Genomic DNA, 23,836 nt, shown 5'->3' with positions numbered 1-23,836 from the left:
CTCCAACTCTCCTAGCTGCCAAGTCTCTCTTTATACGGCTGGGGCTCTGGGCAAACACTGCTTTTGCTGACTTTTTGTGAGTTTCACAGTCACAGGACTGTCTGTTTGTCTGCTTGGGAGGACCCTGCTAGCGGGGCAAGACCACAGCACCTCCCTGTCGCCTCTTCCCTCCCCGGGGTCCGTGCAGATTCCAGGTGGCAGAGTTCTTCAGTCTTGTGAATGCTGCCATTCCGCAGCCTTGCGCATGTCAATCCTTGCGCATAGCAGTCCTGTTAAGTCCTCTGTTCAACAGCTTTGCGGGCAGGTCACCTCTTGTGCTATCAGTTCTTTTGCATACCAATTGACATACTTCAGTCCTGTTAACTCTTCACTCGCCCGTCAGTTAGGTAAACCAGAGTATCGAATACGGAACAACTTACTATCGCTTAGAAGCTGCAACAAAAACGCTGCTCGGGGTCCCTTCCCGCGCTCCCAGCCAAGAGGCACCTCATTGCTAGCAATAAAACTGTGTTATGGAAAATCAAGCTCACCGGCCACCAAAACAGGCTCCGACCCTCGGTTCCCACAGAAGTATAAAAGTTTATTTCGTTCCGATCTGATTTCAATGACACACATGCAGTAATTTCCAGCTCGAGCTGGGGGCCTCCGCACAAGGACAGCCCTGGGCAATTATACCCTTACAATCTAAGTTCCCCACCCCTCATGCGAGAGGTCGGACCAATGGTCATATTTAGATCTGGGCTTTTCCCCTTCTCCACTGGGTTCCTTCACTGTCTCTAGCCAGGCTGCTGCTTTTCTTATTTGCAAGGTTGCAGCTTCTGCTCTCGGTTGGAACTTCTTCATCTTCCCGGCTTGAAGCAGCTCCGGGGCCCTCTTTCACTTAACCAGGTAATATCTAAGAGAAAGTTCACGGCTTGCGGCCTAAGGCTTCAGCAAATTTAGCTACTAACGCTAAGCAAGTTACGCCGAGCGATCAGCTCTGGCCAGCTTCAGTCCAATATTCTCTAACATGATACAGAGCACGTGGCTACAACGACTTAGGCGAAAAGCTTTCAATCTAAGCAGCGCAAATACAAAAATATAATTATTAATTCTTCCAACTGGGAAGTATTTCACCAGCTGGAGCCCTCCCTGTTTTACAGGGCCCCTGGGTGTTTTACAAGGCCAAAAAACTTCCATGACACCCCTGTCCACAGGTGCAAAGCTACTTGTCAGCCTCATGGGCTTTCCACATCAAACTGTAAGGGCTGCTCCAGCTCCGGGATGGGGCACAGTGCGCAAGTGAAATGCGGTAGTAGGGGGCAGTCCTGCCTGCTCCGAAGGCAGCATTCCCACCGCAGTCAGAGCAGGCCGATCGGAGCCAGCGCCTCGCTGCAGATATAAGGCCTGAGCTGGGAGCAGCTGGAACTCGCGATGGCGGCATCACTCATGTAGGCACAGGCTTCTTGGCCGTGAACCAGGAACCTGCGGAGCAAGGAAAGGCGACGCCAGGTTGGTCGCGATGCCCTCGAGCACCGGGAGGGAAGCGAGGCCAGCGGTGAGCGACAGCCCCAGGCACAGGCGGCACACGGGGTCATCGCCGGCCCCCCAGGACTTACGTTTCATTGTAGACGGTGTCGTCCGCCCACACCAGGCGCCCGTCCTGCCTGCGCAGCCCCAACCAGCAGTCGGCGGAGCCTTTGAGCTCCCTGAGGAAAGGCTGTGTGGGAAAGAGGGGGAAAGAGAGGGCAAACGGTCACAAGCTGCTGCCGGCCCCGGGCTCTGCCAGCCCCTGGCACTCACTGCCCTGCCCCGCTGGTTGATGCCACCCACCCGGACTGGTGGAACAGCTCTGCCGGCAAGAAAAGGGGATTCCAACCCACCCACAACATTCCCAAAGGAAAATGCCAGCCATGCTAAGGCTCCCCCTCCACTTCGCTCGGGGGCAGCGACTGCAGCTCCGTCCCCACCAGCCCCTCTGCCCTGGCGACTCGGCCCGCCCCAGCACGGCCCCCCGTACCCGATCCAGCCGCTCCCGCGGCGCCCCGCGCACTCACCACTTCCCACTCCCGCTTCAGCACAGCCAGCGAGGCCCCCAGCGAGGAGCAGACACGCTGGCTCGACTCCCAGCTCGCTTCCTCCCGCGAGACGTAGTAGCAGATCCCGCGGTAGCCGATCCAGCCATCGGGGCAGCCCAGTGCGGCAGCACCAGTGGTTTGGGGGCGGCTGCACCAGCTCGCTGCAGGGGGACGGGAAGGTGGTGAGACGTCACCCTCCAAGACGCAGCCCCCCAGCCGCCCCCACCCACAGCCCTGCTCCTGAGCCACAGCCGGGCTTCCTGCTCCCCTCTCCTTCCCCCGGAGACCCCCGGCACCAGCGCAGGTACGGCCACGGACGCACGCGGACAGCTCCGCGCCAACACCACGCAGCCGTCCCTTCCCTTACCTGCCACTGCAGCAATGCAAACAAGCAGAACGACATTTATGGCCGCGCTCACAGCCAGCGCTGGGAGGTGCCATCGACGGGGTTTGCGCAGGTCGCCTGGAGGAACAAAAAGCCACTCACAGCGGAGATGCGGCTGTGCCAGAGCAGGCAGCAGGCCAGCGGGGACACTGACAGAGGGACACCGGCCCCTCTCCGCGACCCACACCTTGGACTCACCCATCAGCACCCTCTTCTTCGTGCCTGCCGACACAGCAGACCCACGCCTGACTCTGCCGGGGGAGCCCGGTTTGTCCAGGGGCTGCTCTTAGACTTCTTCAGTGAAGCAGGACCCGTTCTTCTTCTCTTGCCTCACACCAGTCGCAGATTTGGGGTCTCCTGGCACTTGGTCCAGAGATTCTGGCGCTGCAGCACTCATTGGTGCTGGCAAAGCCTTGGCAAGGGCAGGCTCCAACCTCGACGCTCACTGCAGCTCCAGCACCGTCCCGCCAGGCACCATCCGTGCTTCAAGGATTGCTGCCAGCCAGGGGGGACGCAGCGCTGCCGCCACACGCACGCTCCAGGCTCCTTGGCTCTTGGCACCGGCCACGAAGCTCTCAAAACTACGATGCCATCGCGTGCCGGGAAAGAGCAAACGCTTGACGGGACGCTGGGACAGAGGCAGAAGAGCTCTGACAGGAGGCAGTGGAGAAGACACAGGTGCAGGGCAACAGAGGGAGCAAGATGCCTTCGGGAGGAATAGACATTGGGGGGGGGGGGCAAAAAAAGGGGGGGGGAGAGGAAGGCCAAAAAAAAAAGGGGGGGGGAAGAGGGAAGAGGAAGGCCAAAAAAAAAAAGGGGGGGGAAGAGGGAAGAGGAAGGCCAAAAAAAAAGGGGGGGAAGAGGGAAGAGGAAGGCCAAAAAAAAAGGGGGGAAGAGGGAAGAGGAAGGCCAAAAAAAAAAAGGGGGGAAAAGAGGGAAGAGGAAGGCCAAAAAAAAAGGGGGGGAAGAGGGAAGAGGAAGGCCGAAAAAAAAAGGAGGAAGAGGGAAGAGGAAGGCCAAAAAAAAAAAGGGGGGGGGAAGAGGGAAGAGGAAGGCCAAAAAAAAAAGGAGGAAGAGGGAAGAGGAAGGCCAAAAAAAAAGGGGGAAGAGGAAGGCCAAAAAAAAAAGGAGGAAGAGGGAAGAGGAAGGCCAAAAAAAAAGGGGGAAGAGGAAGGCCAAAAAAAAAGGGGGAAGAGGAAGGCCAAAAAAAAAAGGGGGAAGAGGAGGGCAAAAAAGCGGAAGAGGGAAGAAGAAGGCAAAAAAGCGGAAGAGGGAAGAGGAAGGCAAAAAAAAGGGGAAGAGGGAAGAGGAAGGCAAAAGGGGAACTCACTACGAGGCAAGAAGTGAAAGGCAGTCGCGTCCTCTCTTCCCTCAGAGGGTTCTGCTGCATCACAGCGCCCGGTACCACCCCCCCCGCCGTGCCTCGCCCAATCACTGCCCGCAGACGCTGAGGGACGGCCGACACAGCCAATCACAGAGAGCGACCAACATCGCCTCACGACACCGCGGTGGCCAATAACAAACCCGCCGCCATTTTATTGCCCCCGATACCGCCCCGTTTGGCCCCCGCCCGGCCGATTCCCTTCTTCCCTAGAAAGGCGCTGCCTCGGGATGCGCCTCCGTCCCCTCCCTTCTCCCCCACGGAGCCCTTTCGCTCTTCTTAAAGAATGTCGGACTGAAGCTGCCTGGAATTAATCCCTCAGCAGAACTTGCTTAGCCTTAGTAGCTACATTTGCTGAAGCCTGAGGCCGCCAGCTGCGACTCTTCCCCTAGACATTAAGCACAAGGGGCCCCAGAGGCGGTTCAAGCTGGAGAGAGAAGGGGGGGGGGGGGTGTCGAGAGCAAGAAGCAGTTGAGCATCGAGGAGCCCAGGAGCAGAATGAGACTCGCCGGCCTCCATAAGAGTTTGGGGACCCAGGCGGGACCCTAGGTGACCACTGCTGGGGCCTCTTGTCTCCAAGGATCATCTGGCCCCATGGGGCGAGTTCACCTGGCACCTTTGGCAGCAGGAGGGGAAGAGGGGGGAGAGGGATCACACCAGCTGCAGGGGGTAATGAAAATTTAAATCCTGGTGCTGCTGGGGAGGGAAAAAAAGGGGGGGGGGAAGAGGGTCTATTATAAAGTGCACTGCCTGACCAGCATGAGACGCACTTTTAGGGAACTCAACATGGGAAATGAGTACGGCACAGAAAAGGGGACGCACTTAGCCAAAATTTTGCAAAACTGGAGTGAGATTGATGGGACCAAGAACCTAAGAAAAAAAATAAAAGGTGGATCCAACTAAGTCAGGAGGATTGGCTGTTCCTGGCAAAGGCTGGTAACCCGGCGGAACGATGGCCACCACAGGGATCCTTTGCTCCTCAGGAGTTGACTTTCCTGCGTCACCATTTGCAGGATCGGTTCCCCCAGGCAAATGGATTATGGGACAGTTGGGCCTTTGCTAGATGAAAAGAGGCACCTAGAAAAGAAAGAAAGAAAAAGTTTTTCTCAGAATGCTGAAAGTAGTGAGCTGCTAAAACACTTGTGGAAACCGCTGCCCCCTCTGCGCTATCCTCCGCTTTGACTTCTCTCTACCCCCCTTGCCTTCCCCCTCTGCCTCTCCAGCCCCTTTGCACGTCCTTCCCGTGCCAGGAGTTCCCCCGCCAGGTCCGGACCGGGCACCTTGAGGGGCTACAACGCGAATCTACCGACCCTGGGGACAGCCCCAAGACTGGATTGCATGGAGTCAACAAACTCCCAGGCTTGGGGAGGATCCCGAGAAAGCGTTACAAGTTTTACGAGGAATTCTGCGAGCGTCCGACCCTACCTGGGGTTTGTGCAAACGCTCCTTGAAGCCGCCGCGTTCACTCCACATGAAAACCACTGCGAATTGGTCCAAAAGAAGGGAGTGTCAGCAACAACCTGAGGAACAGCCCTCAGCTTTCCCTTCCGGGCCATTTAAACAAATCCGAAGGTTTGCAGGGGGGATAGACCCAGAAGCTGAGGCTAAGAGACCTCCGATAGCTTCCACCTTTGTAGATCACGAACACGCTGTTATTTGGAATTAGTTGCTGAAGAGAAGGCACAAACGCACATTTTAAAGAAACTCTCTGCCGGCGGCTCGCTTCTGTTAGGTGACTGGATTTAGCAACTCCAAACAAGGTGTCAGGAGAAATATTAACCGTTTATTTATAAATTTATAGATAAGGAATACAAAGCTCTGTCTCGTGCAAGGCACAGAAGAGCACCCGCGCTCTCTCCCGCTCCCCGTGGCCGGCCGGCGGCTGCAGAGGCGCCCACAGACCAGTGCGCTCGCCTTGGTTCCCAACGCGGTGAGCAGCCGCAGCGCCGCTCACTCCAGCGGCTCCAGAAAAAAAAAAAACTGCTAGAGCAAAGGGAGGCCCCGGGTCCTGTTTTGGCATAGCTGCGGCCACGATTCCCAGGCGGCGAGAAGGGGACGCCTGCACAGCACTTCCTCCACATAGGAATCAAGTTTTGGAAGACGACAGAGCACTGAGGGTGTGCGGCACAATAGAGAGCACCTGCCCTGAGCGAGCGAGGCCAAAAGGTTTCAGTCCAAGCAGTGCAAGTAGAAAAATATAGTTATTAATGCTTCAAAGTATTTCACCACCTGGAGACCTCCCTGTTTTACAGGGCCCCTCGGTGTATTACAAGACTGAAAAATATCCATGACACCTGCGTCCATGGGCGCAAAGCTACTGATCATCCTCTTGGGCTTTCTGCGTCGATCTGTAAGGGCTGCTCCAACTCCGTGGCTTCAGCACAGGAAACAAGTGAAGCGAGGTAGCAAAGGGCAGCCGTGCCGGGGCAGCCTGCCTGCTCCGAAGGCGGCGTTCCCACCGCGGTCAGAGCGGAGCCAGCGCCACGCTGCAGATATAAGGCCTGAGCTGGGAGCAGCTCGATGTACTAAAATGATTGTCGCTCATGTAGGCGCAGGCTCCTTGGCCGTGAACCAGGAACCTGCGGAGCAAGGAAAAGTGACGCCAGGTTGGTCGTGATGCCCTCGAGCACCGGGAGGGAAGCGGGGCCGGCAGCGAGCAACAGCCCCAGGCAGAGGCAGCACACGGGGTTGCCGCCGGCCCCCTGGCTCATGGGGCGGAACCCCAGGACTCACGTTCCATTGTAGACGGTGTCGTCCGCCCACACCAGGCGCCCGTCCTGCCTGCGCAGCCCAAACCAGCAGTCGGTGGAGCCTTTGAGCCACCTGAGGAAAGGCTGCGGGGGAAAGAGGGGGAAAGAGGGGGAAACGGTCACAAGCTGCTGCCAACCCCGGGCTCCACCGCCCCTCAGCACTTGCTACCCTGCCAACAAGAAAAGGGGATTCCGACCCACCCACAACATTCCCAAAGGAAAACACCAGCCGCGCTAAGGCTCCCCCTCCCTCGCCACAGCCCTGCTTCACTCAGGGGCAGCAATGACCGCGACTCCATCCCCGCCAGCCCCTCTGCCCTGGCGGCTCGGCCCGCCCCAGCGCGGCCCCCCGTACCCGATCCAGCCGCTCCCGCGGCGCCCCGCACACTCACCACTTCCCACTCCCGCTTCAGCACAGCCAGCGAGGCCCCCAGCGAGGAGCACGCGCGCTGGCTCGACTCCCAGCTCCCCTTCTCCCAAGAGACGTAGTAGCAGATCCTGCGGTAGCCGATCCAGCCGTCTTGGCAGCCCAGCACAGTGGCAGCAGTGCCAGCAGTTTGGGGGTCGCTACGCCAGCTCGCTGCAGGGGGACGGGAAGGTGGTGAGATGTTGCCCTCCGTATCCGCAGGGATGTCACTGGGGTGCTGGGAAAGAGGCAGCCCCGGGCTCCGCGCCATGACACAGCCCCCCGGCCACCCCCACCTGCAGCCCTGCTCCCGGGCCACAGCTGGGCTTCCTGCTCGCCTCCTCTTCCCCCAGAGACCCCCAGCACCTGCACAGGGACAGCCATGTATGCACACGGATAGCTCTGCACCAATGCTGTGCAGCCATCCCTTCCCTTACCTGCCCCTTCAGCAATGCAAACAAGCAGAATGATGTTCATGGCCGCGCTCACAGCCAGCGCTCGGAGGTGCCATCGACGGGGTCTGCACAGTTCACCTGGAGGAACAAAAAGCCGCTCACAGCGGAGATGCCGCTGTCCCAGAGCGGACAGCAGGCCAGCGGGGACACTGACAGAGGGACACTGGCCCCTCTCCGCGCCCCACACCTTGGACTCACCTATCAGCATGCACACATTCGTGCCTGACGACACAGCAGACCCACGCCCGACTCTGCCGGGGGAGCCCGGTTCGTCCAGGGGCTGCTCTTGGACTCCTTCAGTGACGTAGGACCCGTTGTTCTCTTGCCACAGAGTAGTCACAGATTCAGGGGCTAACGGCACGTGGTGCAGAGATTCTGGCCCTGGAGCGCCCGTTAGTGCTGGCAAAGGGTCGGCAAGGGCAGGATCCAACCTCATCGCTCACTGCAGCTCCGGCACCGTCCCGCCAGGCACCGTCCGCGCTTCAAGGATTGCTGCCAGCCAGGGGGGACGCAGCGCTGCCGCCACACGCCACGTTCCGGGCTCCTTGGCTCTCGGCACCGGCCACGAAGCTCTCGCTACTACGCCGCCATCGGCCCCTGGGGACAAAAACACAGGGTCAGCGAGGACAGAGATCAGTAGTAAAGCGAGAAAAGAAAAAGGAAAACTCACAAGCCGGCAGACAGGCCGAGAGCAGCCGCGTCCTCTCTTCCCTCAGGGGGTCTGCTGCACCACAGCGCCTAGTACCGCCCCCTCGCCGCGCCTCGCCCAATCACTGCCCGCAGACGCTGAGGGGCGGCCGACACAGCCAATCACAGAGAGCGGCCGCCCTCGCCTCACAGCACCATGATGCCAAACAACCCGCTGCCTTTTAATGAGCCCCATACGGCCCCGTTTGGCCCCCGCCCGGCCGATTTCCTTCTTCCCTAGAAAGCCTCTGCCTCGGGATGCGCCTCCGCGACACAGGCCGGCACCGGCAGCAACCCGACACGCAGCGGTGCCGCCTCCCCCCGCCCCTTTGCCCGGTACCTCTGGGCGAGAAGCGACAGCGGCTCTGTCTCCTCCCTTCTCCTCCAAAGTGGTTTCACTATCGGCGCCACTGTCGCCGCTCCACCCAATCACCGCCAACAGCCGCTGAGTGACGGGCCGCGCAGCCAATCACAGCGAGCGCCAGCGTTTTAGACCGCCTTTCACAGGTGACCAACAGCAGTAAAAGCAGCTTGTGCTGGTAGGACTAAGAACCACAGATAATTGTGCCTGATTAAGTAAACCAGAGTATCGAATACGTAACAACTTACTATCGCTTAGAAGCTGCAACAAAAACGCTGCTCGGGGTCCCCTCCCGCGCTCCCAGCCAAGAGGCACCTTATTGCTAACAATAAAACTTTAAAAACTCAGAAAACTGACTCTCAATGCTCCTTGCCGGTACCCGCGAACGAACAAAAGAGAACAGATCATTTTAACACCAAAAATTGCCCCTTTTTTCCCCCACTACCGTCTCAGTACGGCGTGTCGCGCCCGGCTGCTTTCTCAGCGTGACTGGTTTTTGAACAGATATATATGCGGGGGGAGGTGCAAAGAGTTCTCGTCGTGATTGGCTGAGCGGCCCGCCACTCAGAGGCAGTGGGCAGTGATTGGGCGGAGAGGCCTGGCCTGAAACGGAGCGGTGCCGCGGGGCGGGAGGTGACAGCGGCTCCGTCTCCTCCCTTCTCCTCCAAAGTGGTTTCGCTATCGGCCCCGCTCGGGCCAATCACCGCCCACAGCCTCGGAATGACGGGCCGCAGAGCCAATCAAAGAGAGCGGCCGCCCTCCCCTCACGGCGCAGCCGTGACAAACAATCCGCTACCTTTTAATGCGCCCAACACCGCCCCTTTTGGCCCCCGCCCGGCCGATTCCCTTCTTCCCTAGAAAGCCTCTGCCTCGGGATGCGCCTCCGCGTCTCCTCCCTTCTCCCCCACGGAGCCCTTTCGCTCTTCTTAAAGAATGTCGGACTGAAGCTGCCTGGAATTAATCCCTCAGCAGAACTTGCTTAGCCTTAGTAGCTACATTTGCTGAAGCCTGAGGCCGCCAGCTGCGACTCTTCCCCTAGACATTAAGCACAAGGGGCCCCAGAGGCGGTTCAAGCTGGAGAGAGAAGGGGGGGGGGGTGTCGAGAGCAAGAAGCAGTTGAGCATCGAGGAGCCCAGGAGCAGAATGAGACTCGCCGGCCTCCATAAGAGTTTGGGGACCCAGGCGGGACCCTAGGTGACCACTGCTGGGGCCTCTTGTCTCCAAGGATCATCTGGCCCCATGGGGCGAGTTCACCTGGCACCTTTGGCAGCAGGAGGGGGAGAGGGGGGAGAGGGATCACACCAGCTGCAGGGGGTAATGAAAATTTAAATCCTGGTGCTGCTGGGGAGGGAAAAAAAGGGTGGGGGGAAGAGGGTCTATTATAAAGCGCACTGCCTGATCAGCATGAGATGCACTTTTAGGGAACTCAACATGGGAAATGAGTTCGGCACAGAAAAGGGGACGCACTTAGCCGAAATTTTGCAGAACTGGAGTGAGATTGATGGGACCAAGAACCTAAGAAAAAAAATAAAAGGTGAATCCAACTATGTCAGGAGGATTGGCTGTTCCTGGCAAAGGCTGGTAACCCGGTGGAACGATGGCCGCTGCAGGGATCCTTTGCTCCTCAGGAGTTGACTTTCCTGCATCACTATTTGCAGGATTGATCCCCCAGGCAAATGGATTATGGGACAGTTGGGCCTTTGCTAGACAAAAAGAGGCACCTAGAAAAGAAAGAAAGAAAAAGTTTTTCTCAGAATGCTGAAAGCAGTGAGCTGCTGAAACGCTTGGGGAAACCGCTGCCCCCTCTGCGCTATCCTCTGCTTTGACTTCTCTCTACCCCCCTTGCCTTCCCCCTCTGCCTCTCCAGCCCCTTTGCACGTCCTTCCCATGCCAGGAGTTCCCCCGCCAGGTCCGGACCGGCACCTCGGGGGGCTACAACGCAAATCTACCGACCCTGGGGACAGCCCCAAGACTGGATTGCATGGAGTCAACAAACTCCCAGGCTTGGGGAAGATCCCGAGAAAGCGTTACAAGTTTTACGAGGAATTCTGCGGGCGTCCGACCCTACCTGGGGTTTGTGCAAACGCTCCTTGAAGCCGCCGCGTTCACTCCCGATGAAAACCACTGCGAATTGCTCCAAAAGAAGGGAGCGTCAGCAACAACCTGAGGAACAGCCCTCAGCTTTCCCTTCCAGGCCATTTAAACAAATCCGAAGGTTTGCAGGGGGGATAGACCCAGAAGCCGAGGCCAAGAGGCCTCCAATAGCTTCCACCTTTGTAGATCACGAACACGCTGTTATTTGGAATTAGTTGCGGAATAGAAAGCGCAAACGCACATGTAAAAAACTCTCTGCCGGTGGCTCGCTTCCGTTAGGCAACTGGATTCAGCAACTCCAAACAAGATGTCAAGAGAAATATTAACTTTTATTTTAAACAAACAAGGAACACAAAGCTCCGTCTTGTGTAAGGCACAGAACGGCACCCGCGCTCTCTCCTGCTCCCAGCAGCCGGCCAGGGGCCGCAGGAGGCCGCGGAGGCGCCCACAGACCAGCGTGCGCTCGTCTCGGTTCCCAACACCGCGAGCAGCCGCAGCGCCGCTTGCTCCAGTGGCTCCGGAAGAAAAAAAAAAGACAACAAGAAAACCCTGCTAATGGAAAGGGAGGCCCCGGGTGCCGTTTCTGCATCGCCGCAGCCGCAATTCCCAGGCGGTGAGAGAGCCCCGAGGGTGCGTGGCACCTTACAGAGCACCTGCCCTGAGCGAGTGAGGCCAAAAGGTTTCAGCCTAAGCAGCGCAAGTAGAAAAATATAGTTATTAATGCTTCCAACTGGGAAGTATTTCACCACCTGGAGACCTCCCTGTTTTACAGGGCACCTGACAGTTTTACAACAAACATCCATGACACCCGCGTCCACAGGTGCAAAGCTACTCATCATCCTCATGGGCTTTCTGCGTCGATCCGTAAGGGCAGCTCTAGCTCCGGTACAGGGCACAGCAGGCAAGTGAAGGGAGGCAGCAGAGGGCAGTGGTTCCGGGGCAGCCTGCCTGCTCCGAAGGCGGCGTTCCCACAGCGGTCAGCGCAGGCCGCTCAGAGCCAGCGCCACGCTGCAGATATAAGGCCTGAGCTGGGAGCAGCTGGAACTCACGATGGCGTCGTTGCTCATGTAGGCACAGGCTTCTTGGCCGCGAACCGGGAACCTGCGGAGCAAGGAAAGGTGACGCCAAGTGAGCTGTGATGCCCTCAAGCACCAGGAGGGAAGCAGGGCCGGCGGCGAGCAACAGTCCCAGGCAGAGGTGGCACACGGTGTCGCCGCCGGCCCCCCAGTTTGCGGTGCGGCGCCCCGGGGCTCACATTTCGTTGTAGATGGTGTCGTCCACCCACACCAGGCGCCCATCCTGCCTGCGCAGCCCCAACCAGTAGTTGGTGGAGTCTTTCAGCCGCCTGAGGAAAGGCTGTGGGGGAAAGAGCGGCAAATGGTCACAAGTTGGGATTCTGACCCAGCCTGCAACATTCCCAAAGGAAAACGCCAGCCATGCTAAGGCTCCCCCTCCCTCGCCGCAGCCCCGCTTCCCTCAGGGGGAAGAAACTGTGGCTCTGTCCCTGCCAGCCCCTCTGCCCTGGCGGCTTGGCCCGCCCCAGCATGGCCCCCCGTACCCGATCCAGCCGCTCCCGCAGCGCCCCGCGCACTCACCACTTCCCACTCCCGCTTCAGCACAGCCAGCGAGGCCCCCAGCGAGGAGCAGTGGCGCTGGCTCGACTCCCAGCTCGCCTCCTCCCGCGAGACGTAGTAGCAGATCCCGCGGTAGCCGATCCAGCCGTCGCGGCAACCCAGTGTGGCAGCACCAGCTGTTTGGGGGTTGCTACGCCGGCTCACTGCAGGGGGACAGGAGAGTGGTGAGATGTCATCTGCCGCAATGCAGCCCCCTGGCTTCCCCCACCAGCGGCCCTGCTCCCAAGCTGCAGCTAGGTTTCCTGTTCCCCTCTCCTTCCCCCAGAGACCCCCGGCACCAGCACAGGGACAGCCACGTACGCACACGGACAGCTCCGCGCCAACACCACGCAGCCGTCACTTCCCTTACCTGCCCCTGCAGCAATGCAAACGAGCAGAACGACGTTTATGGCTGTGCTCACAGCCAGCACTGGGAGGTGCCATCGACGGGGTTTGCGCAGGTCGCCTGGAGGAACAAAAAACCACTCACAGCGGAGATGCGGCTGTGCCAGAGCAGGCAGCAGGCCAGCGGGGACACTGCCAGAGGGACACCGGCCCCTCTCCGCGCCCCACACCTTCGACTCACCCATCAGCACCCTCTTCTTCGTGCCTGCCGACACAGCAGACCCACGCCCGACTCCACCGGGGGAGCCCGGTTCGTCCAGGGGCTGCTCTTGGACTTCTTCAGCGAAGCAGGACCTGTTCTTCTTCTCTTGCCTCACACCAGTCACAGATTTCAGGGCTAACAGCACGTGGTGCAGAATTTTTGATGCTGGAGCACTCATTGGTGCTGGCGAAACCTTCACAAGGGCAGGCTCCGACCTCATCGCTCACTGCAGCTCCGGCACCGTCCCGCCAGGCACCGTCCGCGCTTCAAGGATTGCTGCCAGCCAGGGGGGACGCAGCGCTGCCGCCACACGCCACGTTCCGGGCTCCTTGGCTCTCGGCACCGGCCACGAAGCTCTCGCTACTACGCCGCCATCGGCCCCTGGGGACAAAAACACAGGGTCAGCGAGGACAGAGATCAGTAGTAAAGCGAGAAAAGAAAAAGGAAAACTCACAAGCCGGCAGACAGGCCGAGAGCAGCCGCGTCCTCTCTTCCCTCAGGGGGGTCTGCTGCACCACAGTGCCCGGTACCGCCCCCTCGCCGCGCCTCGCCCAATCACTGCCCGCAGCCGCTGACGGACGGCCGACACAGCCAATCACAGAGAGCAGCAGGTCTCGCCTCATGGCGCCGCGGTGGCGAACAAACCCACCGCCATTTTACTGCACCCGATAGGGCCCCGTTTGGCCCCCGCCCGGCCGATTCCCTTCTTCCCTAGAAAGCCTCTGCCTCGGGATGCGCCTCCGCGAGCCCGGCGCCCACCGGCAGCCACCCGACACGCAGCGGTGCCGCCTCCCCCTGCCCCTTTGCCCGGTACCTCTGGGCGGGAAGCGACAACGGCTCCGTCTCCTCCCTTCTCCTCCAAAGTGGTTTCACTATCGGCGCCACCGCCGCCGCTCCGCCCAATCACCGCCCACAGCCGCTGAGTGACGGGCCGCGCAGCCAATCACAGTGAGCGTAAGCGCTTCAGACTGCCTTCCACAGGTAACTGACAGCATTAAAAGCAGCTCGCGCTGGTAGGACTAAGAATCGCGGATAAGCGTGGTTGGTTAGGTAAAGCAGAGCATTGAATACGGAACAACTTACTATCGCTTAGAAGCTGCAACAAAAACGCTGCTCGGGGTCCCCTCCCGCGCTCCCAGCCAAGAGGCACCTTATTGCTAACAATAAAACTTTAAAAACTTAGAAAACTGACTCTCAATGCTCCTTGCCGGTACCCGCGAACGAACAAAAGAGAACAGATCATTTTAACTGTTAGAGAATATCAGACTGAAGTTGTCTAGAATTAATTGCTTAGCATAACTTGCTTAGCATTAGTAGCTGAATTTGCTGAAGCCTTAAGCCTCAGGCTGTGAACTTTTACCTAGATAAGTAAAAGGGGGCCCCAGAGCCGGTTCAAGCTGGAGAGATAAAGAAGTTACATGGACGGCAGGAGTAGCCAACCTTGAAAATAAGCAGCAGCCTGCCTAGAGACAATGAAGGGGCCCAGTGAAGAAAGGGAAGACCCCAGACCTAACTGTTATTATTGGTCCAAACTATCGCTTAAGGGGTGGGGAATTTAGATTGTAAGGGTATAATTGCCCAGGCATTTCTTTGTTTGGGGTCCCTCTTTGGAGGCACCCAGCTCGAGCTGTAATTACCGCACGTGTATCATTAAATTTTATTTTTCTTCAATCTGACTTCGAACTTCTGCCTCAGCAGGAACCTGGGGTCGGAGCCTGATATGGAGGCCGGCGAGCCTGATTTTCCATAACATTAACATTAAAAATTGTCCCTTTTTTCTATTACCGTCTCAGCGTGAGGTGCCGCTCCGGTCGCGTCCGGCTGCTTTGTTGGCGCTGGGGGCGGGGGGGAAGCGCTGTGTCTCGCCGTGATTGGCTGTGCGGCCCGTTACTCAGCGGTGTGGGCGGTGATTGGGCGGAGCCGCGGGGGGCCTATATAATGTGCTTGCGCGCAGAGCAGCTGTAGCAGGAGCGGCGCGTGCTGGTGGTACGGAGAAGCGCGGAGGGGTCGCTCGGTGCCGCTGCGTGTTGGGTGGCTGCCGGTGGGCGCCGGGCTCGCGGAGGCGCATCCCGAGGCAGAGGCTTTCTAGGGAAGAAGGGAATCGGCCGGGCGGGGGCCAAACGGGGCCCTATCGGGCGCCGCAACATGCCGGCGGCGGCTGATGGGGGCGGGTTCTGATCGGAAGTTGCCGCGCTGTGAGGCGAGGGCGGTCGCTCTCTGTGATTGGCTGTGTCGGCCGTCCGTCAGCGACTGCGGGCGGTGATTGGGCGAGGCGCGGCGCGGTACCAGGCGCAGTGTTGCCTCAGAATCCTGTGAGGGAGGAAGGATGCGGCTGTTCTCGGCCCGATTCCTGCCTCCCGGCTTGTGAGTTTTTTTTTTTCTTTTCATACTTTATTTCCCCCCTATATCTGTTCTTCCCTCTGTTGCCCTGTGCCTGTGTCTTCTCTGCTGCCTCCTGTCAGCTCTTCTGCCTTCGTCCCAGTGTCCCATCAAGCATTTGCTCTTTCCCGGCGCGCGCGCTGGGCAATCGCGGCCTAGTAGCGAGAGCTTCGTGGCCGGTGCCGAGAGCCAAGGAGGCTGGAGCGTGCGTGTGGCGGCAGCGCTGCGTCCCCCCTGGCTGGCAGCAATCCTTGAAGCGCAGACGGTGCCTGCCCTTGCAACAGCTTTGCCAGCACCAATGGGCGCTCCAGTGCCAGAATCTCCAGACCAAGTGCCAGGAGACCCCAAATCTGTGACTGGTGTGAGGCAAGAGGAGAACAGGTCCTGCTCCATTGAAGTCGAAGAGGAGCCCCTGGACGAACCGGGGTCCCCCGGCAGAGTCGGGCGTGGGTCTGCTGTGTCGGCAGGCACGAAGAAGAGGGTGCTGATGGGTGAGTCCAAGGTGTGGGGCGCGGAGAGGGGCCGGTGTCCCTCTGGCAGTGTCCCCGCTGGCCTGCTGCCTGCTCTGGGACAGCCGCATCTCCGCTGTGAGCGGTTTTTTGTTCCTCCAGGCGACCTGCGCAAACCCCGTCGATGGCACCTCCCAGTGCTGGCTGTGAGTGTGGCCATAACCATCGTTCTGCTTGTTTGCATTGCTGCAGGGGCAGGTAAGGGAAGGGACAGCTGCGTGGTGTTGGCGCGGAGCTGTCCGTGTGTGTACATGGCTGTACCTGTGCTGGTGCCGGGTGTCTCCAGGGGAAGGAGAGGGGAGCAGGAAGCCTGGCTGTGGCTCGGGAGCAGGGCTGTGGGTGGGGGCAGCTGGGGGGCTGCGTCGTGGAGGATGACATCTCACCACCTTCCCGTCCCCTGCAGCGAGCCGGTGTAGCGACCCCCAAACCACTGGTGCTGCCGCACTGAGCTGCCGCGACGGCTGGATCGGCTACCGCGGGATCTGCTACTACTTCTCGCGGGAGGATTCGAGCTGGGAGTTGAGCCAGCGCCACTGCTCCTCGCTGGGGGCCTCGCTGGCTGTGCTGAAGCGGGAGTGGGAAGTGGTGAGTGCGCGGGGCGCCGCGGGAGCGGCTGGATCGGGTACGGGGGGCCGTGCTGGGGTGGGCCGAGCCGCCAGGGCAGAGGGGCAGAGGGGACGGAGCCGTGATTGCTGCCCCCCGAGTGAAGTGGGGCTGCGGCAAGGGAGGGGGAGCCTATAGCGCGGCTGGTGTTTTCCTTTGGGAATGTTGCGGGTGGGTCAAAATCCCAACTTGTGACAGTTTGCCGCTCTTTCCCCTGCAGCGTTTCCTCAGGCGGCTGAAAGACTCTGCCAACAGCTGGTTGGGGCTGCGCAGGCAGGACGGGCGCCTGGTGTGGGTGGACGACACCGTCTACAATGGAACGTGAGTCCCGGGGCGCCGCACCACGAGCCGGGGGGCTGGTGGCGACCCCGTGTGCCGCCTCTGCCTGGGGCTGTTGCTCGCCGCCGGCCCCGCTTCCCTCCCGGCGCTCAAGGGCATCGTGACCAACCTGGCGTCGCCTTTCCTTGCTCCGCAGGTTCCCGGTTCACGGCCAAGGAGACTGCGCCTACATGAACGACGATGACTTTAGCACCTCGAGCTGCTTCCTGCCGCGACCTTATATCTGTAGCATGCCACAGGTTCCCATCAACTCCCTCTGACTGCAGAAACCATCCCTGTGCCGGGTTTTTCTGGATCATCTTCTCCATGCAGGTCCTGGAGACCATCTGGGTCCTTTCTTCCATCTGGGATCGTCGCAGCGAGTCTTCCCAATTATCCCGTTTCCTCTCTGCGCTGTGCCTCGTGCTACAGCTGCCGGGGAGGAGCAACCATTCCAGATGGAGCCGGAAAGCTCCTTGTGAAGACCCGTGGCCTCGCACCGGGGGCCACTCGGGTGGTCCCTGAGATACGGGGGCGCCTGTGACAGAACAAGGTGCTTCTACCCTGAAGACTGAAGCATTAACTGCACTTTTCTGCTTGCGCTGCTTGGACTAAAACCTTTTGGCCTCGCTCGCTCAGGGCGGGCGCTCTATATGGTGCCGCTCGGCCTCGGTGCTCTGTTCCCGTCTTCCAAAACCCGATCCCTCCACGGAGGAAGCGCCGTGTGGGCGTCCCCGTCTTATCACCTGGGAATTGCAGCCGTGGTGACACCGAAATGGGACCCGGGGCCTCCTTTTATGCCAGCGTTATTTTTTCCAGAGCCGCTGGAGCGTGCGGCACCGTGGCTGCTCGCGGTGTTGGGAATTGAGGCAAGCGCGCTCAAGTCTTCCAGAACCTCCGTGGCCTTCTGCAGCCGCCGGCCAAACGCAGGGCACGGGAAAGAGCGCGGGTGCCGTTCTGTGCCTTACAATAGATGTAGCTTCATATTCCTTATTTATAAATTGATAAATAAATTAAAATGTTAATATTTCTCTCAACACTTTGTGTGCAGTTGCCAAATTCGGTCTCCTAACGGCGGTGAGCCGCCGGCGGAGGGTTGGTGGGTTTTTTTGTTTGTTTGTTTGTTTTTTTTGTTTAAGAAAATGAAGTGAGTTCGAATTCACTTTTTCTGGCTCCAGTGCTTGTTTCGGGGCAGGAGGCGGTGTTTTGCTGGGGGGGAGAACGCCGAGCGCTACCTTGCCGCAGGATGTGACTCACCGTGGCCACCCCCGTCACCCCCCCCGGGGCAGGGTTTGTGTCCGTGGAGCTTTTTTTTGTTTTGGTTGGTTGGTTTTGTTTTTTGGGGGGGGCCCCCAGCGTTCCCGAGGTGCTGCAGGGGGCTGGGGCAGGAGATGGGGGACATCGGGGGGCTGGAGGTGGGATACTGGGGGTCAGATGGCAGGATACTGGGGGAACTGGGGTGGGATATTGGGGAAACGGGGATCTGGGGGTGGGATATTAGGGAAATGGGGGTCTGGGGGTGGGATACTGGGGAACTGGGGTAGGATATTGGGGAAATGGGGGTCTGGGGGTGGGATACTGGGGAAATGGGGATCTGGGGGCAGGCTACTGGGGGTCTGGGGTGGGATATTGGGGAAATGGGGATCTGGGGGCAGGCTACTGGGGGAACTGGGGGGGATATTGGGAAATGGGGGTCTGGGAATGGGATACCGGGGGTCTGGGGGGGATATTGGGGAAATGGGGGTCTGGTGGCAGGATACTGGGGGTCTGGGGTGGGATATTGGGGAAATGGGGATCTGGGGGCAGGCTACTGGGGGAACTGGGGGGGATATTGGGAAATGGGGGTCTGGGAATGGGATACTGGGGGTCTGGGGGGGATATTGGGGAAATGGGGGGTCTGGGGGCAGGATACTGGGGAACTGGGGTGGGATATTGGGGAAATTGGGGGTCTGGGGTGGGATCCTGGGGGAACTGGGGTGAGATATTGGGGAAATAACCTCAAAAAAAGACTTCTGTAAAAATCTACAAAACCCACCCAAAATAACCTCAAAAAAAAAAAAAAGGCAAAACTGGCAGGAAACAGGGCTTCTGGGGGGGGCGGGGCCAGAGCCTCCCACCTTCCCCCCCCCCCCATTGGCCAACCCCGCCCAGCAGCCCGTGAGGTCACAGCAGTGGGGCAGGGCCCCCAGGGAACCAATGGGGGTTCGGAGAAGGGCGCGTCGGCCAATGGGGTGGAGGCTCCGGCGCCCCTCATTTGCATACGGCGCCCTTTATCAGGGGGCGCCAGGGGCGGCGGGGGGCACTTGCCGGCGGGACGCAACGGTGATGGGGCGATGAGCGATGGTGGCCACCACTAGCCACGGGCCCCAGCCGGGTCCCTCCTCGCAGGCGCTGGAGGTCGGTCCCATGGTGACAGCGGTGACGATGGAGACAGCAGGGGGCCGGACCCTCTTGCGCTTCGCCTCCAAGATGCTGCGGCAGCTGGGGAAAGTGCGGATGACGACGGAGGCCAAGCGGCTGGTGAAGACCTTCCTGGCCGGCCTCTACAGGCAGGTTTTGGCCGAGGCCGAGCGCCTGCGCTGCACCCGGCAGCTGCCGGCCGCCGGCGCCCCTGAGGTGCGGGTGGCTTTGCAGCGCGTCATGCCCCGAGTGGTGGCCAAGGTCGCCGGGCACCGCGGCCCCCTGAGCTTCCCCGAGGAACCTCCGTCTTCCCGATGCCGGAGACCTTTCCGGAGCTGAGAGGACGCGGGCGAGATCAGAGAGTCATTGTCCTTCCTGGAGAATAAAGTTAATTTTTTTTTCCCTTCATCAGGGCTGCCTCCGTGTCCTTCCTCCTGTCGTGGGGCAGCGGGTGGGTGGTGGCACTTGGAGGGTCCCCCCCAAAGGCCACCATGGGACCGGCGTCCCCAAGCATCACCCCATCACACAGTGTGTTTATGGCTGTGAACGTGCCAGGAGCACCGAGTCCAGGAGTTTTGGGGCTGAGGAAGTCACATCCCAGCCCTGTGAGGAGGTTGCATCCAGCCCAGGTTGTCCATGGAGCCATCTAGGGCTGGAGAAGATGGTGTCCACCTCCATGTCCTGCTGCTTTCGGGTACCCCAGGAGGAGGGCGTGGGAGTTGGGATGGCTCTTGGGGTCTTCACCTGTCCCGCTATCCTGCCGCAGGGATCGCCGGGGCGCTCGCAGCCCCCAAACGGGTCTTCTGCAATCGGGAGCAGCCCAGCGGAAAAGGGCTGGAGCCCCCAGGGCTGCACCAGGAGCCCTATGTCAAGGCCACTTTCCAGCTCCATGGGGAAATATTGGAGATATTCCAGATTAAACACACGTTTTGGTGGCTCTGCATTGTTCCAACCCCACCGAGGGCCATCTTCTTCTTCCAAGGGATCACTATGAACAAGCCCAGGTCTCTCACGTTGGATTTGGTCTGTCCTGAGTGATCTAGGAGAAGCTGGAGGACTCCTCTCCTGCACTCCCAAGATGGTTCATCCCCATAAGCTCCCTCCTCCCACCTTTTCCTTTCGAGATGAAGGACACACGGACCAAAAGCTGATGTTAAAACCCACTTTTATTGCAATGCCAGGGTGAACTCGCTCCAGCCCTTTGGGAAGGTGCCTCAGCCCATGGTTTGAGGGCTTTTTCTCAGCTGTTTTTCTCCAGAAAGCCTCATGCGGCCTCGTTTTTTTTTTTTTTCCACCCATTCAGTTCCAGCCTGAACGTCGCTTTGTGCTCAGGTCGCATCTCCCTCGCGGTGGCTTGTCCCCAGGACCGCCACAGGCTGAGCTCCGATCTTCTCGGCATCGTCAAGGCAAACATCGGATCTTTTAAAATAAAGGTGGGTGCATCCAACTTCTTCACGTTAGGCGGGTCTCTCTGGCCGATTTCTGCCTCCTTCCTCTTCTCCCGCGCCCTGCTTGTTCCCAGGTCACCCGAGGGGGAAGAGGGGCTGGTTTTCAGCTTCAGAGGGAGTTTTTCATGATGGGGGCAGGCCACCGCTCTGCCCCTTTCTCCAGCATCACTTCCTGCAAGGCGGCTTTCACTTGCGAGGAGCCGACGGTCTGGAGCCGGCTGTGCCGCCGCAGGTGCTCGGCCTTGATGGACACCTCGGTGTAGATGTTGTTCAAGAAGTCCCTCATCAGCCCCTTCGCCAGGCATGAGAAGTTGTGGTTGCCCCTGCGGAGCCGCTGGAGGATCTTGGAGTCGTAGGAGTTGCCTTTTCTCCCCGGCCGGTTCTTGCGTTTCCTCGTGGATTGGGATTTGGGGGATTTGGCCGGGGATTTCCGTCTGTAAGACCGCCGTCTCCGCTGCTGGCGGGATCTCCTCCGTCTTCCCGTAGCAGAAGCCATGGCTCCGTCCTGTGCCCCGTGCTGCCCAGACCCCTCCACCTTGCGAATGCCATCGGCCTCTCCGGCTCGGCCTTTTTATACCCAACGGGATGCAAATGAGGGGCCAGCACGGAGCCCTGCCATTGGCCGGAGGGGACAATACCCTCCCACGTGTCACAATAGCAAGATGGCTGACCACATCCTCCGTCGCACGGTGGACAAGCCAGCAGGAGCCATCTTGGACGCTGTGAAGCCAACGGCTCTGCCCCGTGGCTGGAGATTCATTAATTTGGGGTGAAAACCCTGCGATTTGGGGTCGTCTCCCCATCCCAGTGGCCACTGAGGCTGGACGAGACCCGTTGCCGGTCCCAGATTTCCCAGCCGGGGCAAACGCTGAGCTGCTCCGTCTTTCACTTTCCTTGAGAGCTGCCGAATGGCCGAACGCAGGGAGCCAACGGGTTGCTTGTTCTCAAGGTGGTTCCCCCAGTCAAGAGCTTTCACCGGAGCTCGTGATTTCAACCCTTCACCCCGCCAAAAGCCAACAAGACCCAACGCAATCAAAAATACCGCTTGATATCTTGCTTTATTAAAAGCAAGACCTCCCACCGGCTGGCGAAGCGCCTCATAAACTCTTCTCTTTTTAAGCAGTATCTCGTCTTTAGCATCTCGGGTCTGCGGAGACGGGCAATGCCTCATCCGTGCTCCTGGCGACTGTGGCTCCTCTTAGGAATGTCGTTATCGCGGCAGGACTTCCGCTTTCTAGAGCAAATTAACCTCCCTCATAGCTGTCTTCAAGGACAGGTGATCTCAGGTAGAAACTGCACAAAAGAAAACCTTAGAAAGAGAGATTAAGATATATCAGTCTCCTCGCTGATAGAAATGTTATTTTCTTAAAATCTTTCAAGCTCTGTCTCCAAGTGACTTCCTTGTGCGATGAGTTGTTTGAAGTCTCCGCGAGGGGTGGGTCTCCTCGACAGCTTTGCGGTCGGGTTATTTGGCATCTCTGCTGTCCTTCTCGCCTGGGGGCTGGCGCCGAGATTCCTCTCCTCCTTCCTCCCCTTTATCATCGCAGTTCTTCTGCCAGCCCCGGCGGTGAAGCAGGAGGAAGGGCAGGGGTGGCCTCGTCACGAGGTGTTGCGGCTGTCTTCGACGGCCAACTTTTTGGGCACTTCCTCGGGCATCATGCGCTGCAGGGCGGCCTGCAGCTCCTTGAGGCCGATGACGCAGCGGCCGCCGCTCCTCCGGCGGCACTGGGCGGCAGATGACACCTTGTTGTACATCTGCCGCACGTAGGAGATCATGGTGCCTTTGGCCTTGGCCGAGATGGGCACCTGGTCGCGGTGAAGCTGCTGCAGCATTTTGGAGACCACGAAATCGCAGGGGCGGCAGCGGGATGCCCAGACCCGCCGCCTCCTCTTTCCCAAGCAGAAACGCAGCCTCTTGGCCTCACACAGAGCCTTGTGCTGGACCCCGAGCTGCTGCCACCACTGGGGCTTCATCATCCTCTTCTTCTGCCCCAGTTTGGCCCCCTTAGGAGATGCCGCCATGGTTCTTGCTGCTCGTGTCATCGCCCCCTCGCTGAAGTGACCCTGCCGCCGCCCGGCGCTTTATATAAGGGGCCATATTCAAATGAGGGGGTGGGCTTGGCACCTGCTGATTGGTCCCTGGGGGCAATGCCGCGGCCAATAGGGCGCCGGGGACACCCAGCCGTCGCCAGGCGGGACCTGGCCAACACCATCGAAGGGATCCTGCGGGTGACCCCCCCTCCTTGGTGGCCCCAATAAGCCGAAAAATTCCTTAAAAAACCAAGCTACGGCCGGATTTTGGGGGGGATTTTACTTAATGAAGCGGTTGAGACGCCAGAAGCGGAGATCCGGGGTTGGGGGGGGATTATTTCAGGTTTGGGTTTCCCCCCCCCCCCCCCAAATCGGGGGAGAGGCGAGGCCGCGCATCCCGCCTGCGGCCTTCGGGCTGTTCCCATCGTGCACCGCGCGCCGCCGCCGCCGCCGCCGATTACAGCTCCCGTCAGCCCCCTGCGCGCGGGACTCCTTTTCCCAGCGTGCCTTGCGGGGAGGGGTGGGGAGAGGCGATGGTGATGAGGCGCGCATGCGCGCAACGCCCCCCCCGCCCGGGATGGGCGGGGGAGGAGGAGGAGGAGGGCCCTCCGCCATCTTGTGCCGGTGTCTGAGCTGTGTGAGCGATGGGGGGGGGGAGGGGAAAGGGGGGGGTTCCTTTTTCTCTTAAAGGGGGCACGGCCCCAGGGTGGGGCCCCCCTCAGGTGACAACGGGGAAGGGGGGGCGGTGGAGGCGGCGGGCTGGCGGCTCGGGCGTGCGGGGCACGGCACGGCGCGGGACAGGGGCGGCGGCGCCCCGCGCCCGGCACCGTTCGCCTGCCCCGCGGGGGCGGGGCGGGACCCGCTTTAAGGACCGGTGCGGCGGGAAAAGGGGCGGGACGGGGGGGGGAAAGGGGAGCGCGAGGCCGCGGCGGGAGGGGGGGGGGACGCCTCGGGGGCCCCCAATGGTCGCTCCCGCCGCCCTGGGAAATGGCGGGAACCCCGTGGGCGGGGCTAAGGGGAGGGGCGCGGCCAAGGAGGGGGCGTGGCGAGGCGAGAGAGGGGCGGGGCTAAGGGAGAGCAGCAGCTGCAAGTGAGGGGTGGGGCAAGTGGGAGGGGCTAAATGAAGTGGGTGGAGCTACTGGGGCAGTGGGTGTGACTGTAAGTGAAGGGGGCGTGGCCAACCCGGGAGGTGGGTGGGGCCAGGGAGTTGGCCTGGTGGGTGGGGGCAGGGCCAAGAGGGAGGCAGGAGGGTCTGGGGGTGGAGCCAGCAGGGGTGGGTGGAGCTGGGGGTGGGGCTTTGTGGAGGGGGCGGGGCTGTGGCCCAGCAGGGGGGGGCCCTGGTGTCCTCCTCC

General features: G+C 60.0%; 6 protein-coding genes across 15 annotated transcripts; 1 reads left to right on the top strand and 5 right to left on the bottom strand.

Annotated features, from left to right (window-relative positions):
• Positions 1 to 559: 559 nt before the first annotated feature.
• On the bottom strand, positions 560 to 2,737 carry LOC106486492 (C-type lectin domain family 2 member B-like). The gene is made up of 5 exons (XM_067313872.1): positions 2,641 to 2,737; positions 2,425 to 2,520; positions 2,037 to 2,218; positions 1,599 to 1,699; positions 560 to 1,464 (listed from the first exon to the last, which is right to left on the bottom strand). Exons 1-5 carry the CDS (start codon positions 2,642 to 2,644, stop codon positions 1,341 to 1,343), a joined length of 507 nt encoding a protein of 168 aa, XP_067169973.1. The 5' UTR covers positions 2,645 to 2,737; the 3' UTR covers positions 560 to 1,340.
• A 2,849-nt stretch (positions 2,738 to 5,586) lies between these two features.
• On the bottom strand, positions 5,587 to 8,908 carry LOC136994738 (C-type lectin domain family 2 member D-like). Of its 3 annotated transcripts, none has more exons than XM_067313855.1 (6): positions 8,731 to 8,908; positions 7,633 to 8,031; positions 7,417 to 7,512; positions 6,966 to 7,153; positions 6,557 to 6,657; positions 5,587 to 6,402 (listed from the first exon to the last, which is right to left on the bottom strand). In XM_067313855.1, the coding sequence occupies exons 2-6, from the start codon at positions 7,868 to 7,870 to the stop codon at positions 6,288 to 6,290; spliced, it is 738 nt and encodes a 245-aa protein (XP_067169956.1). In that variant the 5' UTR covers positions 7,871 to 8,031; positions 8,731 to 8,908; the 3' UTR covers positions 5,587 to 6,287. The 3 variants fall into 3 exon arrangements, with proteins under 3 accessions (XP_067169956.1, XP_067169955.1, XP_067169954.1); XM_067313854.1 differs by lacking the exon at positions 8,731 to 8,908 and adding an exon at positions 8,462 to 8,724; XM_067313853.1 differs by lacking the exon at positions 8,731 to 8,908 and adding an exon at positions 8,105 to 8,452.
• Positions 8,909 to 10,886: 1,978 nt separating this feature from the next.
• On the bottom strand, positions 10,887 to 14,664 carry LOC106482063 (C-type lectin domain family 2 member D-like). Of its 5 annotated transcripts, none has more exons than XM_067313850.1 (6): positions 14,582 to 14,664; positions 12,776 to 13,177; positions 12,560 to 12,655; positions 12,172 to 12,353; positions 11,832 to 11,932; positions 10,887 to 11,677 (listed from the first exon to the last, which is right to left on the bottom strand). In XM_067313850.1, exons 2-6 carry the CDS (start codon positions 13,014 to 13,016, stop codon positions 11,554 to 11,556), a joined length of 744 nt encoding a protein of 247 aa, XP_067169951.1. In that variant the 5' UTR covers positions 13,017 to 13,177; positions 14,582 to 14,664; the 3' UTR covers positions 10,887 to 11,553. The 5 variants fall into 5 exon arrangements, with proteins under 5 accessions (XP_067169951.1, XP_067169952.1, XP_067169949.1 ...); XM_067313851.1 differs by lacking the exon at positions 14,582 to 14,664 and adding an exon at positions 13,880 to 14,532; XM_067313848.1 differs by lacking the exon at positions 14,582 to 14,664 and adding an exon at positions 13,611 to 13,831.
• Positions 14,665 to 14,746: 82 nt separating this feature from the next.
• On the top strand, positions 14,747 to 17,642 carry LOC136994731 (C-type lectin domain family 2 member B-like). Of its 4 annotated transcripts, none has more exons than XM_067313830.1 (5): positions 14,747 to 14,782; positions 15,259 to 15,882; positions 16,088 to 16,269; positions 16,508 to 16,608; positions 16,763 to 17,642. In XM_067313830.1, exons 2-5 carry the CDS (start codon positions 15,474 to 15,476, stop codon positions 16,884 to 16,886), a joined length of 816 nt encoding a protein of 271 aa, XP_067169931.1. In that variant the 5' UTR covers positions 14,747 to 14,782; positions 15,259 to 15,473; the 3' UTR covers positions 16,887 to 17,642. The 4 variants fall into 4 exon arrangements, with proteins under 4 accessions (XP_067169931.1, XP_067169932.1, XP_067169933.1 ...); XM_067313831.1 differs by lacking the exon at positions 14,747 to 14,782 and having other exon boundaries at positions 14,792 to 15,666; positions 15,787 to 15,882; XM_067313832.1 differs by lacking the exon at positions 14,747 to 14,782 and having other exon boundaries at positions 14,792 to 15,666.
• A 2,920-nt stretch (positions 17,643 to 20,562) lies between these two features.
• On the bottom strand, positions 20,563 to 20,949 carry LOC136994693 (histone H2B-like). Its single transcript, XM_067313633.1, has one exon. The coding sequence runs from the start codon at positions 20,947 to 20,949 to the stop codon at positions 20,563 to 20,565; it is 387 nt and encodes a 128-aa protein (XP_067169734.1).
• Positions 20,950 to 22,052: 1,103 nt separating this feature from the next.
• LOC136994692 (histone H2B type 1-L-like) lies at positions 22,053 to 22,475 on the bottom strand. Its single transcript, XM_067313631.1, has one exon. The coding sequence runs from the start codon at positions 22,473 to 22,475 to the stop codon at positions 22,053 to 22,055; it is 423 nt and encodes a 140-aa protein (XP_067169732.1).
• Between the last annotated feature and the right edge of the window lie 1,361 nt (positions 22,476 to 23,836).

The sequence above is a fragment of the Apteryx mantelli genome, chromosome 32 (genome assembly GCF_036417845.1).
Source record: "Apteryx mantelli isolate bAptMan1 chromosome 32, bAptMan1.hap1, whole genome shotgun sequence".
Classification (NCBI taxonomy): Eukaryota; Metazoa; Chordata; class Aves; order Apterygiformes; family Apterygidae; genus Apteryx; species Apteryx mantelli.
The sequence above is the reverse complement of the archived record's forward strand: the minus strand, read 5'-3'. Positions and strand labels throughout refer to the sequence as shown.

What these genes read in the sequence shown, in the direction of transcription:
- LOC106486492 (XM_067313872.1), bottom strand. An exon ending in TGAAGCGGGAGTGGGAAGTG is followed by an intron (nt 1,700 to 2,036) that starts GTGAGTGCGCGG and finishes TTTCCCACACAG; the next exon opens with CCTTTCCTCAGGGAGCTCAA. An exon ending in GACACCGTCTACAATGAAAC is followed by an intron (nt 1,465 to 1,598) that starts GTAAGTCCTGGG and finishes CTTGCTCCGCAG; the next exon opens with GTTCCTGGTTCACGGCCAAG.
- LOC136994738 (XM_067313855.1), bottom strand. Translation starts at nt 7,870, where the DNA reads ATGAGGTTGGATCCTGCCCTTGCCGACCCTTTGCCAGCACTAACGGGC. An exon ending in TTGCATTGCTGAAGGGGCAG is followed by an intron (nt 7,154 to 7,416) that starts GTAAGGGAAGGG and finishes GTCCCCCTGCAG; the next exon opens with CGAGCTGGCGTAGCGACCCC. An exon ending in TGAAGCGGGAGTGGGAAGTG is followed by an intron (nt 6,658 to 6,965) that starts GTGAGTGTGCGG and finishes TTTCCCCCGCAG; the next exon opens with CCTTTCCTCAGGTGGCTCAA.
- LOC106482063 (XM_067313850.1), bottom strand. Translation starts at nt 13,016, where the DNA reads ATGAGGTCGGAGCCTGCCCTTGTGAAGGTTTCGCCAGCACCAATGAGT. An exon ending in TTGCATTGCTGCAGGGGCAG is followed by an intron (nt 12,354 to 12,559) that starts GTAAGGGAAGTG and finishes GTCCCCCTGCAG; the next exon opens with TGAGCCGGCGTAGCAACCCC. An exon ending in GACACCATCTACAACGAAAT is followed by an intron (nt 11,678 to 11,831) that starts GTGAGCCCCGGG and finishes CTTGCTCCGCAG; the next exon opens with GTTCCCGGTTCGCGGCCAAG.
- LOC136994731 (XM_067313830.1), top strand. Translation starts at nt 15,474, where the DNA reads ATGGGCGCTCCAGTGCCAGAATCTCCAGACCAAGTGCCAGGAGACCCC. An exon ending in TTGCATTGCTGCAGGGGCAG is followed by an intron (nt 15,883 to 16,087) that starts GTAAGGGAAGGG and finishes CGTCCCCTGCAG; the next exon opens with CGAGCCGGTGTAGCGACCCC. An exon ending in TGAAGCGGGAGTGGGAAGTG is followed by an intron (nt 16,270 to 16,507) that starts GTGAGTGCGCGG and finishes TTTCCCCTGCAG; the next exon opens with CGTTTCCTCAGGCGGCTGAA.
- LOC136994693 (XM_067313633.1), bottom strand. Translation starts at nt 20,949, where the DNA reads ATGGCTTCTGCTACGGGAAGACGGAGGAGATCCCGCCAGCAGCGGAGA.
- LOC136994692 (XM_067313631.1), bottom strand. Translation starts at nt 22,475, where the DNA reads ATGGCGGCATCTCCTAAGGGGGCCAAACTGGGGCAGAAGAAGAGGATG.